Source organism: Oncorhynchus mykiss, chromosome 9 (assembly GCF_013265735.2).
Source record: "Oncorhynchus mykiss isolate Arlee chromosome 9, USDA_OmykA_1.1, whole genome shotgun sequence".
In the NCBI taxonomy this organism is placed as follows: Eukaryota; Metazoa; Chordata; class Actinopteri; order Salmoniformes; family Salmonidae; genus Oncorhynchus; species Oncorhynchus mykiss.
The window spans coordinates 41947951-41970056 of record NC_048573.1 but is presented as its reverse complement, the minus strand read 5'-3'; the positions used below and the strand labels follow the sequence as shown (position 1 = coordinate 41970056).

Below are 22106 nucleotides of genomic sequence, written 5' to 3'. Positions count from 1 at the left end.
ATAGTCTGAGTTAAAACATATCAGACACGTGGACAATGGCTTGATTGTCAATTTAACAATTTAAAGTGCTAAAAGAAAGTGACATCACTTACTTTTTTCTGTACTCATCTCTATCTCTTTTGACTTTAGCCAACACATTGTAAAGGGCTCGCAGTTCAGGGGTGACGGTGTCGACTTGAATTCCAACACCATCCGGCTGCATCCATGACACCCCAGGGCTGTGGATAGTCTCGATTCGGTCCCCAAACCTCCTTGTGTGGGTAAAGCTCCATATCGTACCGGGTACCCGTGGCCGAGCCAGAAAAAAGTCCAAATAGCCCGTTTGGGTGGCTTGTTCTCGGCTAAAGTAGGCTCTGTAGCGGGATTGCTCTAAAGCTTGCTGTAGTTGATTTTCTAACAACTTGTTTCTACGCTCCAATTCATGAACTTTAGCTAGGAAACATCGAAATCGCAGGTTAAGGGTTTTCAAGGCATGAATGTTGGAACCCAAATCGTTCCGTAGGGCACTAGACACCCTAGCACCAGAGGCTGGCGCTCCTACTGGGAACGCAGAGGCACCCGAAGATGGCAAAGCCTCAGCAAAGACCATCGAATTCATAATTTTGTTTGAGTTAAATGAGCAATACATTCCACTGAAAATGTTCCCGGTATTCTGAGGGGTCAACTTCAACTAGCGTACTACTGGATTTTTCACCCCCGCCCTACCGTAAAAATAGGCCAATCCTCCAAGCTGAGGTCCGCGATGAAGTGATTCTTTGAAATTATTTTATGCGTCTACAAATCTTGCTGTGAACGCCGTGTCACTGTGTTATCTTAGACAAAGTAGGAACGTAGACACGACACAAACATAAACGCCATATGTCACCTTCTTCATGATGCTGTTGACGTGAATGCATCTCCATGCAAAACGGTTTACTAGGCTATTCTGATAGCCCTAGGCTATGTAGCCTGCGCAACTTCTCTGTCAATTGCTGCTGCTAGTTTTTCCAAAATCATTCGCCTTCATTCATTTGTTCTGCGACACCCATCCTTTTTTGATAGTCGTCCTAGCACTGAACCAGATAGCGTTACCGCCGAAATGCATGAAATCAAGGATATGTCTACTGTCCCATAGCTGTGTTCCCGTTACTGGTATCATGTTACAGCCAAACGAAAACACCCTCTCCGCTCCTTCGCCCCGCACTCTCTTCTACAATCTCCCCTGATACACCCTGGATTGCTGATGTATTGGTAAGTGAGAGGCTCCGAAGCCACCAGTCGGCCATATTGGCACTTCCCAGAAAGTGCAGTCCTCCATAAGAATGAATGGAATTCTACAGTATTTCAGTAGAGTACCACAATATGAGTCATAATACACATAAAACCTAGGCTAGCAGTCAAACACGGAAATGTTTCCAATCGTTTTTCCACCATTCATTTTTCCCATAGGGGATTTTAAAACCACTTCAAATAAGGTCTGTCTTTCATGTAGGCTTACCCTGGCGTGATGTTTTGATAACAGTGTAAATCTCTCACTTTTATCAATATATTTGCCTGTATTTACCCCCGAAATGAAATGATAATTAGCCGCTAATGTGGCTATCATAGAATTACACATCCTCAGCAAGCTTTGACATCATAACTCAAGGCAGTGTTGCAGTGTAGGAACAAATTCCACATTTCTCCATGCAAACTCTCATCGACAAGTAGAAAGTAACCTAGCAAGTAGAATAACTAGTAGATATTATAGTGTTTTTGTAGTTTCTCGTTTAAATAATTTATATTGTGTATTTCTCCTTTGTATTGTTTCGCATTTTTCAAATGACCTATCTTAGCATTGTTTAATTACTATAATTTTTTTACATGACCCTGGCCTTTGTAGCTAACTAGTTAACCTTAGGCATCTCCGTCGATCAGAAGCAAGTATGGTTCAGTGCTATATACCGGATTGTAACCACTATTTTAATAAGCACACATGCATTTTATAATTTTCCGACCTCTGTAAGCGAGAGGCGTTGCTGGAGCCGTGTAATAAGGTAAGTTCTGTTTTCTAGCTGCTAACAAGCTATTTTGGGTAGGTAAAAGATCCGTGGTTAGCTAGCTAGGTGCTTATGAAAATTTGCTAGGTAACCACCAACTGTAGTTACTTGCCGCTGTTAGAGAATTTCCAGTCATCTGGTGATTTTCAGTACCTATACTGTTCTCTTTGAAGTAGAAAGAAGAATTGATATAAGTTTAAATATTAGACATGTAAAAAATAAAACGTAAGCAGAATCCGTGTGGATGAGGCAAGGTAGACCAACAAGACGTGACTGGTCTGGGCCATATCTGATCTTGTGAAGGCAACATTGGCCTGAACTTGTGAAGACCTTTGGACAGGAACATTAGCTAATCAGTTATAGGCACCATTAGACCTGCAGTAGGTGTGTGCATGTCTGTGTGTAACGCCACCAATAGAATCTATGCCCTAATAGGAAAGGCAGCAAGATTAGGGTGGCCAAGGCTAGAAGGTATCAATAATTTACATGAAAGGGGGGTGACAATGTTATGTAAGGGTAAGACTGTATAAAAGCAAAGTAATGAGAATGGTGAGTCAGTTCTTCCATGGAATTGCTCGGCTGTGTTACTTTTTGTAATAAAGTCTATTTGAATTCACAAGCACCGGCAGCTGAGAAATATTTGATTCAATATTTCCACGACACCGCACATTACCTTCCTTACAAGTAAAAGGAAACCAGCGTAGACTAGCATAATGACAGTTGTTAGCTTTTTATTATTGACAAATCCTTTGTGAGCTAGCCAGCTAGTTAACGTTAGCTCATGGTTCATGTAGTCATATTTTTCCACATGGTGAGATGCTAGCTAACACTTGCCCAGGGCAGGGATATTTAGTTAGCTAGCTAGTGCTTCTACACCTGGCATTGCTTGCTGTTAGGGTTTTTAGGTTGGGTTTCTGTACAGCACTTTGTGAAATCAGCTGATGTAAGAAGGGCTTTATGAATACATTTGTTTTGATTTGATTAGTTAACTTGCCGTTCGTGTAGTCAGACTTGCTTGCTAATGCAAGCCCGACACTAGGGAAAGGATAGTTAGTTAGCTAGCATTTTCGCCACGTAGAAAAGTCTGACTACATGAACGATGAGCTAATATTAACTAGAAAACTAGATAAATATGACCTGGTGTTAGTTAGTTAGCCACCTTGGTTGGCTAGTTAGCTACATTAGCTACATACGTTGCACCGTATCATCGCCGTGTTGTCAGACTTTCTCAACAGACGGTGAAATGCTAGCGAATGTGCCTAATGTTAGCGATATCTAGCTAACATGAAATATCCCTGCCCTGACAGACTAACTAGCATGTGGGATCTGGGGAAATGTCTTACACAAAAGATGAGCTAACGTAACAAGCTAAATGTTAGCTAAATATCCCTGCCCTGGTGGGCTAGCTAAAATTTCACCACATGGAAAACTCTGACGACACGAACAGTGAGCTAACCTTAACTAGCTAGCTAAATATCTCTGCCCTGGTGGGTTAACGTCAGTTAGCATGTCACCATGTGGATAAAAATGTGAATTAGTATTAATTTAAGGTTTATATAAATGATAGGTGTGGACAATCCTGTTACTCTGGTTGTGTAAATTGCTGTCTTCACATACCTCTCTACCTAATTCACCACTTGCACATCACTTGTTCTACCCCCACCCTCTGTACTCTGAAACTTGCATGTTCGTAACGAGGTGTCTCTGTTCCGAACAAAGTCTCTCATGTCTATTCTAAGAACAAACAGTTTTTAGTACTCACAGGAGAACACAGAGGACTCAGAATATTTAGCCACCTCATCCAGTAGATATTGGGTGGTTCGACACATTGAGACAGTTGTGGTGGATTAAGGAAATGTAACAAGGTTAGGCTACATAAGACAAGCCCCAACTCAGAATCAATGGGCTCTCAACGAATCACCTATGGGTGGGTCGTTGACCAGCTCCATTATTGCAATGATTAATCAATATCAAATAAAGATTGATTGTTTGAAGTAATGACAAAGTCTCTCTCACTTGATTAGAATTTTCACGACACTAGCCTGACGCAGCAGTGAAAGTTTACCTTTACTAACATCGCATTCCACAGATTTAGGACCCGAATGTTACCCAGTCTAGTAGAAATTGTGGTCTACTGGCTCGGGTGGCCAGTGCCCAAAATCCTTAAATTCCGTCTCTGCATGTCAGTCCCTATCAGATGATCCCCCTACCACTGTTGGTCCTCCTCAGTGACCTCTCGGCTGAGGGTTTTAACTTTCTTCTTGAGAATTACAATCAGAGGTACAGTCGTATAGCTCATCGCAAGACTTCACCTCTTCAAGCAAATAGTACCCTAGACTGTCCTGATCATCTAGTTGAGCATTCCAGATAATTCCTCCATCCCAGCAGAAATGTCCCATCCACATAGTAGTATTTCAGATGTGCAGATAGACCAAAGCCCAGTCTATTTTCCCCATTACTATAGTCAAGTCTGTGGGTGATGGTACTTTAATATAGATGTTACCATTTTAGTTATCAACCTAGCAACAAATTCCCCCGTCTTTCACACGGGTGGACCGGAAACCCAGTGACAACACTTAGGTCTGGTGCTGACATTTTCTGTTGGGAAAGAGAAATAGCCCTGTATTTACCAGAAACGGTATCTCATCCACCATGGCAGAAGAGGACGATCCAGACACATCCACCATGGCAGACGATGAAGTACCAGGTCCCTTGGCCGTTGCAGAATGTTTTCACTGAGGTGTATCGTGAGGAAACATTGGTGCTGTTGAAGGTTCTACAGGAAAATCAGCTGTATACCCGCAACAGGTATTCAGCATCACAGCTGTCTAATAAATTACTTAGGATGGGAACAGGACTTCCACATGTTCAACATTGTTGTTGACTACTTGGAACGTTACAAGGACCGTGTCGTATACTTTGCCAAGTGGAGGGTTGAGGTGCTGTCATTTGAGGATTAAGTGTTCATGGAGTTTATGAAGTTGGGTCACAGCTACACCAACTTGTACTTGGCTCAACTATTCTGTTGTAGTGCAAGCAGTCAGCAATGTAATATCATCACTTTTATTCACGTGATCCACAAGCTTTTTTTCATTAGCATCATGGCGACTGTTACAAGTCAGGAGAAGAACCAAAGGTACTTGTCTGCTTCTTTTCAGAGGTCCAGCAAAAACTGGAGGATGGTCATTGACTGTACTGACATAGAAGTTGCTACTCCAGGTCAGATGGACTTGCAGATGCAAACCTACTCTGTGTACCGTTCAATGCGCTCCTTCAAGCTACTCCTGGGAATTGCACCTAATTCGGTGATAACATACTGCAGCGATCTGTATTCAGGACCAGTGTCGGACAAAGCCATTGTCCAGAAGTCAGGGTTTGAGAAGATCTTCACATCTGGAGACATGATTTTGGCATACAAAGGTTTCTTGATCCAGAGCTTAATGCCTGCAGGAGTCACTGTGAACATTCCTCCATTTCTGAACCCCGGGCAGGTTAACAGAGATGGATCTCACTCACAAAAGACATATAGAGAAACAGGATCCATGTTGAGATGGCAAATGCTCAACGAAAATATTTCAAAATCCTGAGATTCAACCCACCTTATCTGCGTTGTTATAGTAATGTGCTTGTGCAGACTTGTAAACCTCCAAGACCCACTCATCAGTGAAGTAGCTGTTGATTGGGAAAACAAGAACAAACAATGAGGCACAAGGATTGGGTGTTGAGGGACCACTTGTCTCATTGTCCAAGGTGTGTTTGTGTTATGATAAACAATGCATTTCCTGTACAGATAAAGATGGTTATAATGCATTGGAAAAAAACAACCACTGACCAAATGTCTCTTTGTTTTCCAGTCCAACAGGAGTGCATCCCTCAAGCCATCCGGTGCATGGACATCCTGTTCCAGTGCGATGCGAGGGTGACCGTCCAGTTGTAGAGACGACAGCAGATCGAGCCTGAGGACAGACCGGTCAGTAACCCATCAAATATGATACAATAGTTTACAACAATGAATTTGAAGATATATCTGCAGAGTTTGTTCGTCAGCTAGCTAGCCAAACAGTTTTAGTGGAATTACTAACTTCCAATATTTAAAAAGGTTAAGGAAAAAGTAAAGGAAAAGCAATGGCTGCATGATGTTTAATGCCACCCTCAGCAAGGAGATCTGTCAGAAGTGATGGCTCTCCCATCCTTAGATGCTCTCTCTCTCAATTCAATTCAAGGGGCTTTATTGGCATGGGAAACATACGTTTACATTGCCAAAGCAAGTGAAATAGATAAACAAAAGTGAAATAAACAATAAATGAACAGTAGACATTACACTCACAAAAGTTCCAAAATAATAAAGACATTTCAAATGTCATATTATGTCTATATACAGTGTTGTAACAATGTGCAAATAGTTAAAGTAAAAAAGGGAACATACAACCACTACATATGGGTTGTATATACAATGGTGTTTGTTCACTGGTTGCCCTTTTCTTGTGGCAGCAGGTCTCAAATCTTCACCTAATAGATAATGGGAGTTGATCAAAATTAGGATTCTTTTCAAATTATTTGTGGGTCTGTGTAATCTGAGGAAAATATGTGTGTTTCTCTAATATGGTCATACATTTGGCAGGAGGTTAGGAAGTGCAGCTGTTTCCACCTCATTTTGTGGGCAGTGTACACATGGCCTGTCTTATCTTGAGCCAGGTCTGCCTACGGCGGCCTTTCTCAATAGCAAGGCTATCCTCACTGAGTATGTACATGGTCAAAGCTTTCCTTAAGTTTGGGTCAGTCACAGTGGTCAGGTATTCTGCCACTGTGTACCCTTATGTTTAGGGCCAAATATCTTTCTAGTTTACTGTTTTTTTGTTAATTCTTTCCAATGTGTCAAGTAATTATCTTTAACGTTTTCTCATGATTTGGTTGGGTCTTATTGTGTTGCTGTCCTGGGGTTCTGTGGGGTCTGTTTGTGAACAGAGCCCCAGGACAAGCTTGCTTAGGGGACTCTTCTCCAGGTTCATCTCTCTGTAGGTGATGGCTTTGTTATGGAAGGTTTTGGAATCGCTTCCTTTTAGGTGCTTGTAGAATGTAACTGCTCTATTCTGGATTTTGATAATTAGCCGGTATCGGCCTAATTCTGCTCTGCCTGCATTATTTGGTGTTTTACACTGAGAATATTTTTGCAGAATTCTGCATGCAGTCTCAATTTGGTGTTTTTCCCATTTTGTTTTTTCCAATTCTTGGTTGGTGAGCGGACACCATACCTCACAACCATGAAGGGCAATGGTTTCTATAACTGATTCGACATAATTGGTATGTCAAATTGTATGTTCCTTTTGATGTCATAGAAGGCATCGTCTCTCAGATCGTTCACAACTTTGTGGAAGTTACCTGTGGTGCTGATGTTAAGGCCGAGGGAGGGCTGTCTCTGTCTCTCTCTCTCAGCATGGCACAGACAGTTATAGAATGTTCTCACTCCATCTCAGCAGAAATGTCCCATCCACATAGTGATTTTTTCCCTTCAGCTCAGCATTCTTAGGAAAACCTTTGCCACAAGTGGTGTTCTCTGTATTCCTACTGTAGTGGCATAGTGTAGAATATGCGACATCTCACAGACATGTTAGCTAGTTAGCTACAACATACATATATAGTTACTCCAAGACGAATACGAGTCATCAAGCCAAAGTCTTTCCTTCACTCTCTGACATTATTGTCAAAACATTTCTACAGTTTTGCACCTAATGAGAGGCACTGAGGCTAGTTAGCTAGATTGCTAACACAACTAGCTAGCTAAATTTAGCTTGTGGTGGTACTAGCTAGTTATGGCCGAATCGGTCACCAAATAGTACTGAACAACACTGCCTCGGTTAAAGCTGCAACGTGCTTCCTGTTAAGTTCCGTTTTTGCTTCTTTTACTTTTGGGGTTTTGTACACCAGCTTCAAACAGCTGAAAATACAATATGTTTAGTTAAGGAAAATATATTTTACAGTGGTTTGGAAGCTGTTGGGAGAAAAAAATAACCATATCACTAAAATGTATTGAACTCACTTATTATCGCAAATGTCAATGAACTGTTGTATTCATTTCTCAAGTTTCATCAGGAAAAGGTCAAATACTTGTAACGAGCATATCTGCCATTCTGTATGAAGAAATGTTTCCTACCAAGTCCTTTGCACTGGTGTTCCTGGAGAAACTCTTGCTTGGTTGGTAGTGGGACAGGAGGGATGAGTCTGAGTCTTTGGGGGTTGTTGGCACTGTGTGAAAACATAAAATAGAAATAGTTACTTCCGTAGTACACGGAACAATGTAATGTCGTATTCCAGTATACACACACACCACTGTATCCTGTGCATTTGCCAAATAAACATAGATTTAGATTTTTGATAACATAATATTGATGGAATATGGGTCAATTATAGTGAGAATGTACGCACCATTTATTAATTTAACCATAACATACGGGCCATGGTCTTACCTGAGAGAGGAGGTACAGTGCCTTGCGAAAGTATTCGGCCCCCTTGAACTTTGCGACCTTTTGCCACATTTCAGGCTTCAAACATAAAGATATAAAACTGTATTTTTTTGTGAAGAATCAACAATAAGTGAGACACAATCATGAAGTGGAACGACATTTATTGGATATTTCAAACTTTTTTAACAAATCAAAAACTGAAAAATTGGGTTTGCAAAATTATTCAGCCCCCTTAAGTTAATACTTTGTAGCGCCACCTTTTGCTGCGATTACAGCTGTAAGTCGCTTGGGGTATGTCTCTCAGTTTTGCACATCGAGAGACTGACATTTTTTCCCATTCCTCCTTGCAAAACAGCTCGAGCTCAGTGAGGTTGGATGGAGAGCATTTGTGAACAGCAGTTTTCAGTTCTTTCCACAGTTTCTCGATTGGATTCAGGTCTGGACTTTGACTTGGCCATTCTAACACCTGGATATGTTTATTTTTGAACCATTCCATTGTAGATTTTGCTTTATGTTTTGGATCATTGTCTTGTTGGAAGACAAATCTCCGTCCCAGTCTCAGGTCTTTTGCAGACTCCATCAGGTTTTCTTCCAGAATGGTCCTGTATTTGGCTCCATCCATCTTCCCATCAATTTTAACCATCTTCCCTGTCCCTGCTGAAGTAAAGCAGGCCCAAACCATGATGCTGCCACCACCATGTTTGACAGTGGGGATGGTGTGTTCAGCTGTGTTGCTTTTACGCCAAACATAACGTTTTGCATTGTTGCCAAAAAGTTCAATTTTGGTTTCATCTGACCAGAGCACCTTCTTCCACATGTTTGGTGTGTCTCCCAGGTGGCTTGTGGCAAACTTTAAACAACACTTTTTATGGATATCTTTAAGAAATGGCTTTCTTGCCACTCTTCCATAAAGGCCAGATTTGTGCAATATACGACTGATTGTTGTCCTATGGACAGAGTCTCTCACCTCAGCTGTAGATCTCTGCAGTTCATCCAGAGTGATCATGGGCCTCTTGGCTGCATCTCTGATCAGTCTTCTCCTTGTATGAGCTGAAAGTTTAGAGGGACGGCCAGGTCTTGGTAGATTTGCAGTGGTCTGATACTCCTTCCATTTCAATATTATCGCTTGCACAGTGCTCCTTGGGATGTTTAAAGCTTGGGAAATCTTTTTGTATCCAAATCCGGCTTTAAACTTCTTCACAACAGTATCTCGGACCTGCCTGGTGTGTTCCTTGTTCTTCATGATGCTCTCTGCGCTTTTAACAGACCTCTGAGACTATCACAGTGCAGGTGCATTTTTACGGAGACTTGATTACACACAGGTGGATTGTATTTATCATCATTAGTCATTTAGGTCAACATTGGATCATTCAGAGATCCTCACTGAACTTCTGGAGAGAGTTTGCTGCACTGAAAGTAAAGGGGCTGAATAATTTTGCACGCCCAATTTTTCAGTTTCTGATTTGTTAAAAAAGTTTGAAATATCCAATAAATGTCGTTCCACTTCATGATTGTGTCCCACTTGTTGTTGATTCTTCACAAAAAAATACAGTTTTATATCTTTATGTTTGAAGCCTGAAATGTGGCAAAAGGTCGCAAAGTTCAAGGGGGCCGAATACTTTCGCAAGGCACTGTAGGTAAATATTCTAACTCAATGTAATTGAATATTCATTTCTCAAGTATACTCAAAATACTTGTAACGAGCGTAATGTCTGCCATTCTGTATGAACAACGTTTCCTACCAAGCCCTTTGCACTGATGTTCCTGGAAAAACTCTTGCTTGGTTGGTAGTGGGACAGGAGGTCTCTGTGGGGGTTGTTGGCACTGTGGGAAAGCATAAAACAATTTGTTACTTAAATAGTACACAGTACAATGCAATGTCATATTCCCTTATACACCCCACTATATCTTGTGAATATGCCAAATAAATGTTGATTGAGTGAGAATGTACACACCAACACAGGATTATCCATAATGCTGGCCCTGACCAACCAGGAAATTGCCCCTCACTATAGCTGCACTTCTCCACATGACCAGACTTCTAGTGGTCTTTTCCACATGACCAGACTTCCAGTGGTCTTTTCCACATGACCAGACATAGTGGCATTCTCCTCATTAGTGCTCATCCTTGAAAAATGCCATAAGGTCTGAAATAGACATCAAAGTGGACATACTGTACAAACAATTATCTAGGCTAAGTAAAACATATATATATATATATATTTGATCTAGCCTACTGATCTAGTGCTCTGCTAATGAGCTAGCTAAAGTGTTGTCAGTGGCTAACTAAGACAGAGAGAAAGGGGACAGAAGAAGTCCAATACTTTATATTGATTAAACTCACCTTGTCCGAGAGAGAATTACACAGTTATCCAAACTTCGTGCCATGGTAAGTCTGCACCAAACACATACTTAATTTGAAGTGTTTCTAAAATCCCCTAAGGGAAAAATGAATAGTGGACAAATTGATTGGAAGCATTTCCGTGTTTGACCACTAGGTTTTAAGAGTATTATGACATTTTCACTGTGGTGCTCAATTAAATGTTTCAAGGACAAAATTACTTTGTCATTTTTTTTTGCAGTGTGGACAGTAACTTCAGAACTTTCAAAAAAGTATACTTTAAGGATATATATATATATATATATTTTTTTTTTTTTTTCTTCCCCCAGACATTATGCATCTCCAGTCCAAAATTACATCTAGAATCAGCTTCCTATTTCGCAACAAAGCATCCTTCACTCATGCTGCCAAACATACCCTTGTAAAACTGACTATAGCCTTTAACACTCTACTCAGCAAATTGGATGCAGTCTATCACAGTGCCATACATTTTGTCACCAAAGCCCCACATACTACCCACCACTGCGACTTGTATGCTCTCGTTGGCTGGCCCTCGCTTCATATTCGTCGCCAAACCCACTGGCTCCAGGTCATCTAAAAGTCTCTGCTAGGTAAAGCCTCACTTTATCTCAGCTCACTGGTCATCATAGCAGCACCCACCCGTAGCACGCGCTCCAGAAGGTATATTTCACTGGTCACCCCCAAAGCCAATTCTTCCTTTGGCTGTCTTGCTTCCAGTTCTCTGCTGCCAATGACTGGAACGAATTGCAAAAATCACTGAAGCTGGAGACTCATATCTCCCTCACTATCTTTAAGCACCAGCTGTCAGAGCAGCTCACAGATCACTGCACCTGTACATAGCCCATCTGTAAACAGCCCATCCAACTACCTCATCCCCATACTGTTATTTATTTTTGCTCCTTTGCACACCCCAGTATCTCTACTTCACATTCATATTCTGCACATCTATCACTCCAGTGTTTAATTGCTAAATTGTAATTATTTCGCCACTATGGCCTATTTATTGCCTTACCTCCCTTATCTTACCTCATTTGCACACATTGTATATAGACTTTTTCTATTGTGTTATTGACGGTATGTTTGTTTATTCCATGTGTAACTGTGTTGTTTGTGTCGCACTGCTTTGCTTTATCTTGGCCAGGTCGCAGAACTTTTTCTCAACGAGCCTATCTGGTTAAATAAAGGTGAAATAATATATATATATATATATATATATATATTCATTTTTATGTTTAAGATTTTTCACAGCGGTTTAGATACAATGATTCTCTACACTGTACATTGCTTGTTTTGTCGCAAACTGAAATTAGGCAAACTATTACAATTTTAGCAACCAGGAAATGGCGGAAAGATTTATGCATATTTAAACTTTAAGGTGTCTGTAATAGAATAAACGTGGCAAAAAATAAATGTAGATATTACATGCATTTCTATAGTTCCAAAATGTTTTTACAATGGTGGGGGAGTGCCAAGATGAAAGCCCGGTGGCTTCAAAACAGCACCCACTGGTAGTCATCTAGTGCATGTATAAATCATTAATCTTATCTACAGTATGTAATAACCACATTTGTGCATATAATTCAACTATGGGAATTTTAACATAAAATATTCATAAAAGCGTGTATAGGTAGCCTAAATTGTAAACTGTTAATTTTTGTTTAGTTTATACAGCTGTTTTCAGTTTCAGAAAGTAGCTTATCACTAAAAGATTAACCGCATAGGCCTATTCATATGAGTTCAGCAACATGATTAGCAGTAATGGACAGCTAAGGTCATTGTGGCTTTCCCCTTATCGTATGGAGGATTGCAAAATATATTGGTTGGCCACACACACAATGAAAACAGGACAGTTATCCCAAAAAATATTTATTATAATTTTTGTTAAATACCCAATGGCGTAGTCGAGAGGACACCTCAAAAATATGGAAGAAACTCAAATCAAGGAAGAATAAAGGACATTTATGGCTCATATTTCCCAAACTGTATTAGTACATCTCTAAATATCATGCGTTGACAGTTCAAAAAGTTGTCTTCCATTGGTAGAACAGTAAATCCCAGAAGATGTCCTCTATGGCTCATCACTCTCCAGTCTCAATGGCCATGTCCTCCATCACTGTGTACTGTGTGAGCAAAGTCTCTATGAGCCATGTCTGTGTAGTGTAAACATACACAGAGTGTACTAAACATTAGGAACATCTTCCTAATATTGAGTCGCACCCCCTTTTTCCCCTCAGACCAGCCTCAATTCGTCAGGGCATGTACAACAAGGTGTAGAAAGCGTTCCACAGGGATGCTGCCCCATGTTGACTCCAACGCTTCCCACTGTGTCGAGTTGGCTGGATGTCCTTTGGGTGGTGGACCATTCTTGATACACCCAGGAAACTGTTGAGGGTGAAAAACCCAGCAGCTTTGCAGTTCTTGACACACTCAAACCAGTGCGCCTGGCCCCTACTACCCTATCCCGTTCAAAGGCACTTAAAATATTTTGTCTTGCCCATTAATCCTCTGATTGGGAAAGGAGGATACCTAGTCAGTTGTACAAATGATGTGAAAACACATTCAAATGAAATGTGTTTTCCTCATTTAACCCAACCCCCCTAAATCAGAAAGGAGCGAAGGGCTGCCTTAATCACACATACACAATCCATGTCTAAATTGTCTCAAGGTTTAAAAATCATTCTTGAAACTGTCTCCTCCTTTATCTACACTGATTGAAGTAGCTTTAACAGGTGATTTCAGGGATCATAGCTTTCGCCTGGTCAGTCTATGGCATGGAAAGAGCTGGAGTTCCTAATGTTTTGTATAGTCAGTGTATAGGCACTCTCTGTAGGACTGGCCGTTTGGCATACTGTAGCATAGGGCCTCCGTGGGCTTAAGAGTGGCCCCACTTCCCCTGCCCTCCTCCAGGAAGAGCTTTATATTGCACATAACCTTGATTTAAAAACAACCAAGAGAACCGGCAAAATAGACTAAAGCCTGTTGAAAAAGGATCACCATTTCAGATAATGTCTTGCAGTCCCCTCTGCTTTGTAGTGTCTATGTCAGTGCAGTCACACCTTGGCCTCCTCCTTCAGCCCTAGACCTCAATGGTCTTGAAGTAGATGCGGGTGTAGATGGTGTCTAGCTGGCTGTGCAGGGCGTGGAAGGAGGGCCGGTTGGAGGCCTCGGCATTCCAGCACTCCAACATGATGCGATAGATGTTGGGGGGACACCTACTGGGAGAGGGCAACCTGTAGCCTGTCGACAGGAGCTCCAGCACCTCCGTATTGCTCTTCCCTGTGTGTGTGTGTGTGTGTGTGTGTGTGTGTGTGTGTGTGTGTGTGTGTGTGTGTGTGAAGAGAGAGAAAGAAAGAGGGAGAAGAAAAATATTAAATCAGAGGGAGAAATATCCGTCAGAGGGAAATATTGAAAAGCATTTTTACAGATAGAGGTAATAGATTAACTGTCATGAGGATTGACTGTTCCTCTTGTGATCACGTGGTGTATAATTGTAAAAAAAAAAAATCAAGACCAGAGAATATAGTCTTGAAAAGGTTTGACACACCGTCGTATGGCATCTTTCCTCGTGACATCATCTCGTAGAGCAGCACACCGAAGGACCAGACGTCAGACTTGACGGAGAAGCGCTGATAGAGAGCAGCCTCAGGGGCTGTCCATCTCACTGGGATCTTAGTGGTTCTACTGGCCGTGTACACACTGTCCTACACACACACACACCATTTTTTTCATATTCCCTTGGAAATGTCCAGAAAAAAATGGCTTTTTAAGCAAGACCTTTCCTTGCTTCATCTGAGAGTGAACATTGTTTCCTTTACCACGATAGGTCAGCCCAACATACAGTATATTTTTCTACAGCATTTTTTTAAAACTTTACTTATTGGCTGTTCTCGCTCTTCATTTCCCCATACAGTTCACATCCATTCCATCCTTACCTTAATGATGCGTGCCAGGCCAAAGTCAGCCACCTTACAGACCAGGTCATCTCCCACCAGGATGTTCCTGGCCGCCAGGTCCCTGTGCACGATATGTCGGTCCTCCAGGTAGGCCATGCCCTCACCAACCTGGCTGCCCATGTAGATGAGGTGGGCAGAGGTCAGCACCTGACCCTCCGGCGCTGGAACAGCACAGGGAGCAGACTGGTTAGGATCGATAAGGGTCTGAATAGTTACTCAATTGCGCCAACACATACCTTCACCGGTTTTCGATACCAAAATGATCTTGGTTAGGTCACTGTTGAACCAATCAAGCCCTGAGCCCTAGACATGATTTTTTTCATCTCATCACCCTATGAAAAGTTGTGTGTCGACTTACATATGTTATTGGTCTAGCAGAATCATCTGTGAACACATAGCATACACTGCATGCAGCCGAACATGTGGGTGTGTTTGACTCACTGCCCAGATAGGACTTGAGGCTGCCTTTGGTCATGAGCTCAGTGACTATGTAGACAGGCTCTCCTCTGGAACACAGGGCTAACAGCTGGATGAGCTTGGGGTGGTGGAGGTTCTTCAGGGCCTGGATCTCCTTCACAAACTCATCCAGCTTAGTGTCCTCTGCAGGAGAGACAAAAAGACAGAGCGAGGCTGAGAACAGTGCTCTTCAGGTGTGAGATAAGGAGCTTAGGACTGACCATGACGCATTATAAATCACTTTATGAACAATGTGAGGGCCCTGACCTGAATGGACTGACTTGGTGAGCAAGTGTGTAATTGTGTTTGCCTGCAATAACGTTTTTACCATTGCAGCATTTGCCCATCTGCAGTATGTTGTTGAAAATAATTCCCTCATCAACTCGTCAAGTTGAATTTGATCAGTGATCATGCCCAGAAAGACTATATCAAAATTCTGCTTGTAGTGTGCAGAATAATGTATAACACTGTAGTTAATATGATAGCAAAGAGAGCTAGCATGCTTACCTTGTTTAAGCATCTTGATGGCCACCCTTTTTTTATGGCTGGTCCACAGGGCCTCCCACACCTCTCCAAAGTGGCCCTCCCCCAGCTTCATGTGCAGTTTAAATTCCTCCCGAGGACGCTCCCAAGGCTCCATGTCAAACAGCTCTCTCTGAGGACACCACAACACTGTTAGACACACAGAACTCACAGCTACCGAGTATGGCGACTACTTTCAAATACTTGAGCTGCGCTGCATTTTGTTTGCCCAATACAACGGAACCAATTAAGTAGTCCTGAAATTGCAAACTCCAAGCTTAATTAAGCATGTGTGATGCTCAGATAGCTTTAGTACATTCAAAGATAGGGAAGTTTCTTTAAAAACACAGGCTCTTTTAAAAATACACATTTATTATTAAATGCTACAAAAGAAATGTGTCAATCAAGAAATGATCAATAAATAATCTACAAAGGATGATCTATATCAGGGTTCCTCAACTGGTGGATTTATTTTCAGAACAAAAAAAGGAAATATATACATTACCAGCCAAAAGTTGTAGAATAATAGTGAAGGCATCAAAACTATGAAATCATGTAGTAACCAAATAAAAGTTAAACAAATCAAAATATATTTGATATATTTGAGATTCTTTGCACACTCTTGGAATTCTCTCAACCAGCTTCATGATGTAGTCACGTGGAATGCATTTCAATTAACAGGTGTGCCTTGTTGAAAGTACATTTTTAATAATGTCTTTCCTTCTTAATGCGTTGTGCGAAATCAGTTGTTGTGAAAAGCTAGGGGTGGTATACAGAAGATATGGCTATTTGGTAAAAGACCAAGTCCATATTATGGCAAGAACAGCTCAAATAAGCAAAGAGAAATGACAGTCCCATCATTACTTTAAGACATGAAGGTCAGTCAATCTGGTTGTAGCGGATAAGTTCATTAGAGTTACCAGCCTCAGAAATTACAGCCCAAATAAATGCTTTGAGTTCAAGTAACAGACACATCTCAACATCAACTGTTCAGAGGAGATTGCATGAATCAGGATTTCATGGTTGAATTGCTGCAAAGAAACCACTACTAAAGGACACCAATAAGAAGAAAAGACTTGCTTGGGCCAAGAAACACGAGCAATGGACATTAGACCGTTGGAAATCTATCCTTTGGTCTGATGAGTCCAAATTTGAGATTCTTGGTTCCAACCGCCGTGTCTTTGCGAGACGCAGAGTAGGTGAATGGATGATCTCCGTGTGTGGTTCCCAAAGTGAAGCATGGAGGAGGAAGTGTGATGATGTGGGGGTGCTTTGCTGGTTACACTGTCAGTGATTTATTTAGAATTCAAGGCACACTTAACCAGTATGGCTACCACAGCATTCTGCAGCGATACACCATCCCATCTGGTTTGCTCAACAGGACATCTGGTTTTTCAACAGGACAATGACCCAACATACCTCCAGGCTGTGTAAGGGCTATTTGACCAAAAAGGAGTGTGATGGAGTGCTGCATCAGATGACCTGGCCTCCACAAATCACCTGACCTTAACCCAATTGAGATGGTTTGGGATGAGTTGGACCGCAGAGTGAAGGAAAAGCAGCCAACAAGTGCTCAGCAGATGTGGGAACTCCTTCGAGGGTGTTGGAAAAGCATTACAGGTGAATCTTGTTGAGAGAATGCCAAGAGTATGCAAAGCTGGCTACTTTGAAGAATCCATTTTTTGTTGTTGATTTGTTTAACACTTTTAGTTACTACATGATTCCGTGTGTTATTTCATAGTTTATGTCTTCACTACTATTCTACAATGTAGAAAATATTAACAATACATAAAAACCCTTGAATGAGTAGGCGGGTCCAAACTTTTGACTGGTACTGTATATATTTCTTTGTATTTTCATTGTTGTACAGTATTTTATGTAACAGGTCAGGCAGGTCCAAGTGATTTTAATTTTGGAAATCGGTTCCAAAGTATTCTCACACATAATAGCGATCGTATACAAAGGTAAGCAAGGTATGAAAATATTATGTTTTAGTCAAACATTATATCAGTTTGGGCTTCTGCGGGGCTTCTTGCGGGGCTGCTGCTCAGAAAAATAAAAATTGTCCTACGGCTGAATCTCGTTGATGATCCCTGATCTTTATATACTTTAATTACTGTGGAATTAACATTGTGATTGTCTTGGAACATCTAACTACACAACATAATTCAACGAAGAAAACACAAATATATTTTTTTTAAAGAAAAAAAGAAGCTAACTTCAATCTCACGAAGAGGTCAACTAGTCTTGGTATGAGCTTCTCATGTACTCTTCTCTTTAGTCAAATTGAACATAAAAATAAAAAGTAGCCTTGCACGAGCCTTGGCTTTTGGACAGGATGCTTGTCTAATGCAGGGCCTTACCTCCAATCTACCTCCTTAATGCGGAGTGCCAAGCAGAGCTGTATTGGGTCCCATTTTTAGAGGCTTTGGTATGAATCGGCCAGGGATCGAACTCTCAACCTTCCAATCTCAGGGCGAACACTAACCACGAGTTTGTCAAATTGAACATGTAGTTTTATTGTATCCAAAATGATTTCTGTCCTACATCTACAATCAAATAATGTATGATATTTCAACAGTATCAGTCTAACAGCTAAGAAATATAAATGCTAACACTATAAAAAAATTGAAAAAAATTGAAAAGTAGAAAAGCATGAAAAGTAGAACATTTTGAAATAACAAAATGGTGAACTAAAAAGGGCCTGGAGTGAAGGGCAAGCGTGTGCGTCTGTGTGGCTTTCCACGGCCTCGGATTCAGTCTCATCGTCTCCACTCGAAAGGAAGAGAGAAGAGACTGGAATCACTGAGAGGCCTCCAGTAAAAACAGCCTGATCCCTGCCTCTACACTACATTTTCTTGATTCCCTAATGATGTCAAAGTAAAACACATATTTCTAACAAATATGATTTGATTTTGGGGGAATATGTGGCCCAAACACTAACATATTCACCATCCACAAAATAACTGGATTGTGAATGGTATCCACAATGTGTAAGTGTGTGAGAGAGTTGGTTGGTACACACACACACCCACCTGCTGCGCACATGGCTCATCCAGATGCACTCCTAGACTCCTGGAGTTGTTCTGGTAGTATCGGATCAACTCCTCCAGAGTGGCAAAGGAAATCTTGTCCGACACAAAGTATGCCCCAATCAATGAACGCTGGATTCTGAAATGGAAGACTTTCCCATTGTTTCTGCCTATGGACAAGACCAACATGATTAGACTTTTTAAAATATTTTTTACACATTTCAAAGACAGTGGTGACAAACTCCAAAAGCATTTATTTTTAAACTGTACATGTCTCACACACACACACACACACACACACGACCAAATTAATCACAACTTGACATATTGACTTAGAGATTGCTCTCTCAGTTTTTACAGTACAGTGGGTGATGAGACATAGGAGATTTGCAACTAAAGAAGTATTTCATTGCCACCCACTGGTGAATGAACGGTAGCACGTCCTTTTACACCATGGTTTCCACTGGTATTTTCAGATGATTTAATAAGGAATGGTGGGATAACAGCATAGAATGACATATTAGAACTCCGTTTAATGTAATGTATTATACAACGGGTGGGTCTAATCCTGAATGCTGATTGGTTAAAACCGCATTCCAACCGGTGTCTATTTCACAAGTTACCACCAGCTAAATCTATGAAATTTACTCTGTTCCATCTCAATGCGCAATCCACGGTCTCATCAACCCTGCCAGTAAATGTATGAACTTGATCTGCACTATAAAAAGCATCTAGACATCTCCTCCCATTTGGTTTTCAACAGCAGAGATTTGTATAAACCTTGCTCTGTCTCTCCAACCTTGTCAATATTGAATTGCAATCTCCACCGTCCCATCTAAAGTGAACGTGTCCGAACGACACTGACAGCAAATTGAGCTGGTTGTCATAGCAGCATACAACACTTTAAGTGACTGGCTAAATCGATACTTTGTTGCGAAAACTTTTGATCTTTTCGGCGGCATGACTATGGATGAATGGGGAAAAATAGATGGCAATAATACCCAGGCATGCAGATTTGGAGGATACTGCATTGAATGACCTAGAGAAAAGCCCAAACGGAAAAAACACAGTTCAGAATACAAAATGGGCTGTGTGTTGCTTCGAGGGCTGGATAGCAGAGAATAAGAAAACGTTGTTGACTACAAAACTGTCACTAAGGAAGAGTTGAACATCCTCCGACACTTTTATGGAAATGTATGAAATGGGGAGCCGTACAGCATAAGTAGCTACCTGGCACTCCGTAGTGGGCTCAACCGGTTTCTAAATGACCCACCCATCGGTTGCAACTTGTGCCTTATGAAGGATACTGAATTTACCACCTCGAGTCATGCATTTCTGGGCAAAATCAAACAGCTAAGGCGGCAAGGAATTCATATCACAAACAGCCACCCTCCCATCACTGATAAAAGACATGGCCCAGCTCCAAAACTCCCAGGCTCTGAATCCCGGTACACCAAGGGGTCTGGTCCAGAAAGTGTGGTTTGACCTCCAGTTACATCTGGGTCGAAGAGGAAAAGAGGGGAACAGACAAAAGCCAAACTCATTCCTCGTAAAAACAGACGAGAACGGTCTACGGTATGTTGTTCATAGCCTGTTTGTGTTATTTCTAAGTTGCACTCGTAATTAGGCTACTGGAAAACAATATAACAACACATTCTCTCAGATACGCCACTTTCACATAAAACAAGGCCACAAAGAATCTGGACCTAAGGGAGAGGGGCAGGGAGTCCAAGAGGGGATTCATGTTCGAGCAGCCAGGGAACCCACTATGTCCGGTGTCATCACTGGAGAAATACCTATCGAAACGCCCGGAGAACGGCCTTGCCTTTTTATCTCCATCCAAGGAGAGGAGAGTGTATCCGGGACTCGATCTGGCACACGTCAGAGCCAATGGGCGTGACCTATGGCAGCACCTCTACCCAAGATCTGCAGGGCAGCAGGAACAACGGCATACACAAATCACAACATCAGGACCACGACAGTCCAGAAACTGGCCAATGCTGGTTTAGAAGCGAGGGAGATTATGTCAGTGAGAGGGCATCGGTGCGAAGGTTCGCTCCATAGCTACTGGCGTCCGTCACTGACAACATCCTGGCCAAAAACAAAGAGAACACTGTAGCACCATCAACACCTAAAAGGCTGAAGCAGGGCAGCAGAAGTAGTAGCAGACTCCGACAGATAAATGTGACATAGCTACTTGTTGTATGTCAGCTGTGGCGGATAACAAAGATACAGGTTTCATTTATTAAAATCAGCTCAAATGAATGTCATGGATTGTCTTTCTTTTGTCTGACCAGTGTCTTGACAAGAGAGCAATTGTTTTTCTGCCAGGCAAAGTCACATTATAAGTTCATTGTTATGGAGGTACCCAAGTAAATCTTAACTAGGGAACAGCTTAAACAAATGCAAATGCAGCTACTTTGCTTTTGTTCTGGCTGCACTTTTTTTGACGTGACTGTAAAAGCAGGGCCAGGTATAAGAACGTTGCGAGTCAGGATGGCAATGGAACATTTAGAACGAATGACTGGGTCTCGTCCATAGATATAGAACAAAAAGAACAAACAACTGGGTCGCGTCTCTAGCAACCCTAGATTCGTGTCAGGACTATATCTTTGTGGAAGGATGAAATAGTATGAATAAATTAAATCAAAATAACATTTAATGAAAATATGTAGATCTGTTTATTGAATATGTTGTTAACCCGTTGTTTAAAAGTGATAATGCCCTCCAAGCCGGTGTTGGATATAGTGGCCGGAACACCCGTGCCAATATATTCAACAAACACCGGCTTCTCGGGCATTATCACTTAAATAATGCAATCGAATAGGATCTTTATGGGTAACAATGGGCTCTTTCTGGTATTTACTACAATGAATTCAACAGAGTGGGTAGGCTACCATATGGTGCCTATGGCGCTTGTGTTAATGAATTCCAAAAGAAACTAATATGTACTTAATATGTTAACATAAAGTAATTATCATGTTACCATGCAATATTGGCTTACCTGAGATGGTGTATTCGTCGCTGTGGCTCTCGCTGATGCGCACCAGGAATGAGCCATCCTTATTCTGAGAGGCCAGGAGCAGTTTCTCCGCCTTCACCCGGTTAATGTTCCCATAGTACCACCTCAGACAGACAGGGAACGATGCAGACAGTCAGTCACAGACTTACATTTTTTTTTTTTTTTTTTAAAGAGACATGCACAATTGCACACGAGCAGACAAGAGAGAGCGCGCGCGCACACACACACACACACAACAGGCTGCACATGAGGTAGGCTAAGGTGGTTTCACACTTTGTCC

At 41.6% G+C, this 22106-nt stretch overlaps 2 protein-coding genes and 1 long non-coding RNA gene across 7 annotated transcripts in view; 1 reads left to right on the top strand and 2 right to left on the bottom strand.

Annotated features, from left to right (window-relative positions):
- The window catches only part of LOC110532106 (intermediate filament family orphan 2), a 33631-nt gene extending 31312 nt beyond the window's left edge, over positions 1–2319 (bottom strand). The window contains exon 1 of one of the 5 annotated variants that reach the window (XM_021615724.2): positions 93–2319. In XM_021615724.2, the coding sequence (XP_021471399.2) occupies positions 93–628 (536 nt within the window). In that variant the 5' untranslated portion in view covers positions 629–2319. The remainder of the gene's footprint in view (positions 1–92) is intronic. The other 4 variants (XM_021615720.2, XM_021615723.2, XM_021615722.2 and 1 more) reach the window with 4 other exon arrangements.
- On the top strand, positions 1104–14882 carry LOC110532110. Its single transcript, XR_002474808.2, has 3 exons — positions 1104–1230; positions 5873–5988; positions 14752–14882. It is a non-coding gene; the product is annotated as an uncharacterized LOC110532110 (long non-coding RNA).
- Positions 12692–22106, bottom strand: part of LOC110532108 (tyrosine-protein kinase SRK3) — a 21776-nt gene continuing 12361 nt past the window's right edge. Inside the window, exons 2-8 of the mRNA XM_021615726.2 lie at positions 21809–21930; positions 18808–18974; positions 15758–15905; positions 15236–15394; positions 14774–14955; positions 14386–14542; positions 12692–14117 (exon numbers count right to left, since the gene is read on the bottom strand). Of these exons, the coding sequence (XP_021471401.1) occupies positions 13918–14117; positions 14386–14542; positions 14774–14955; positions 15236–15394; positions 15758–15905; positions 18808–18974; positions 21809–21930 (1135 nt within the window). The 3' untranslated portion in view covers positions 12692–13917. The remainder of the gene's footprint in view (positions 14118–14385; positions 14543–14773; positions 14956–15235; positions 15395–15757; positions 15906–18807; positions 18975–21808; positions 21931–22106) is intronic.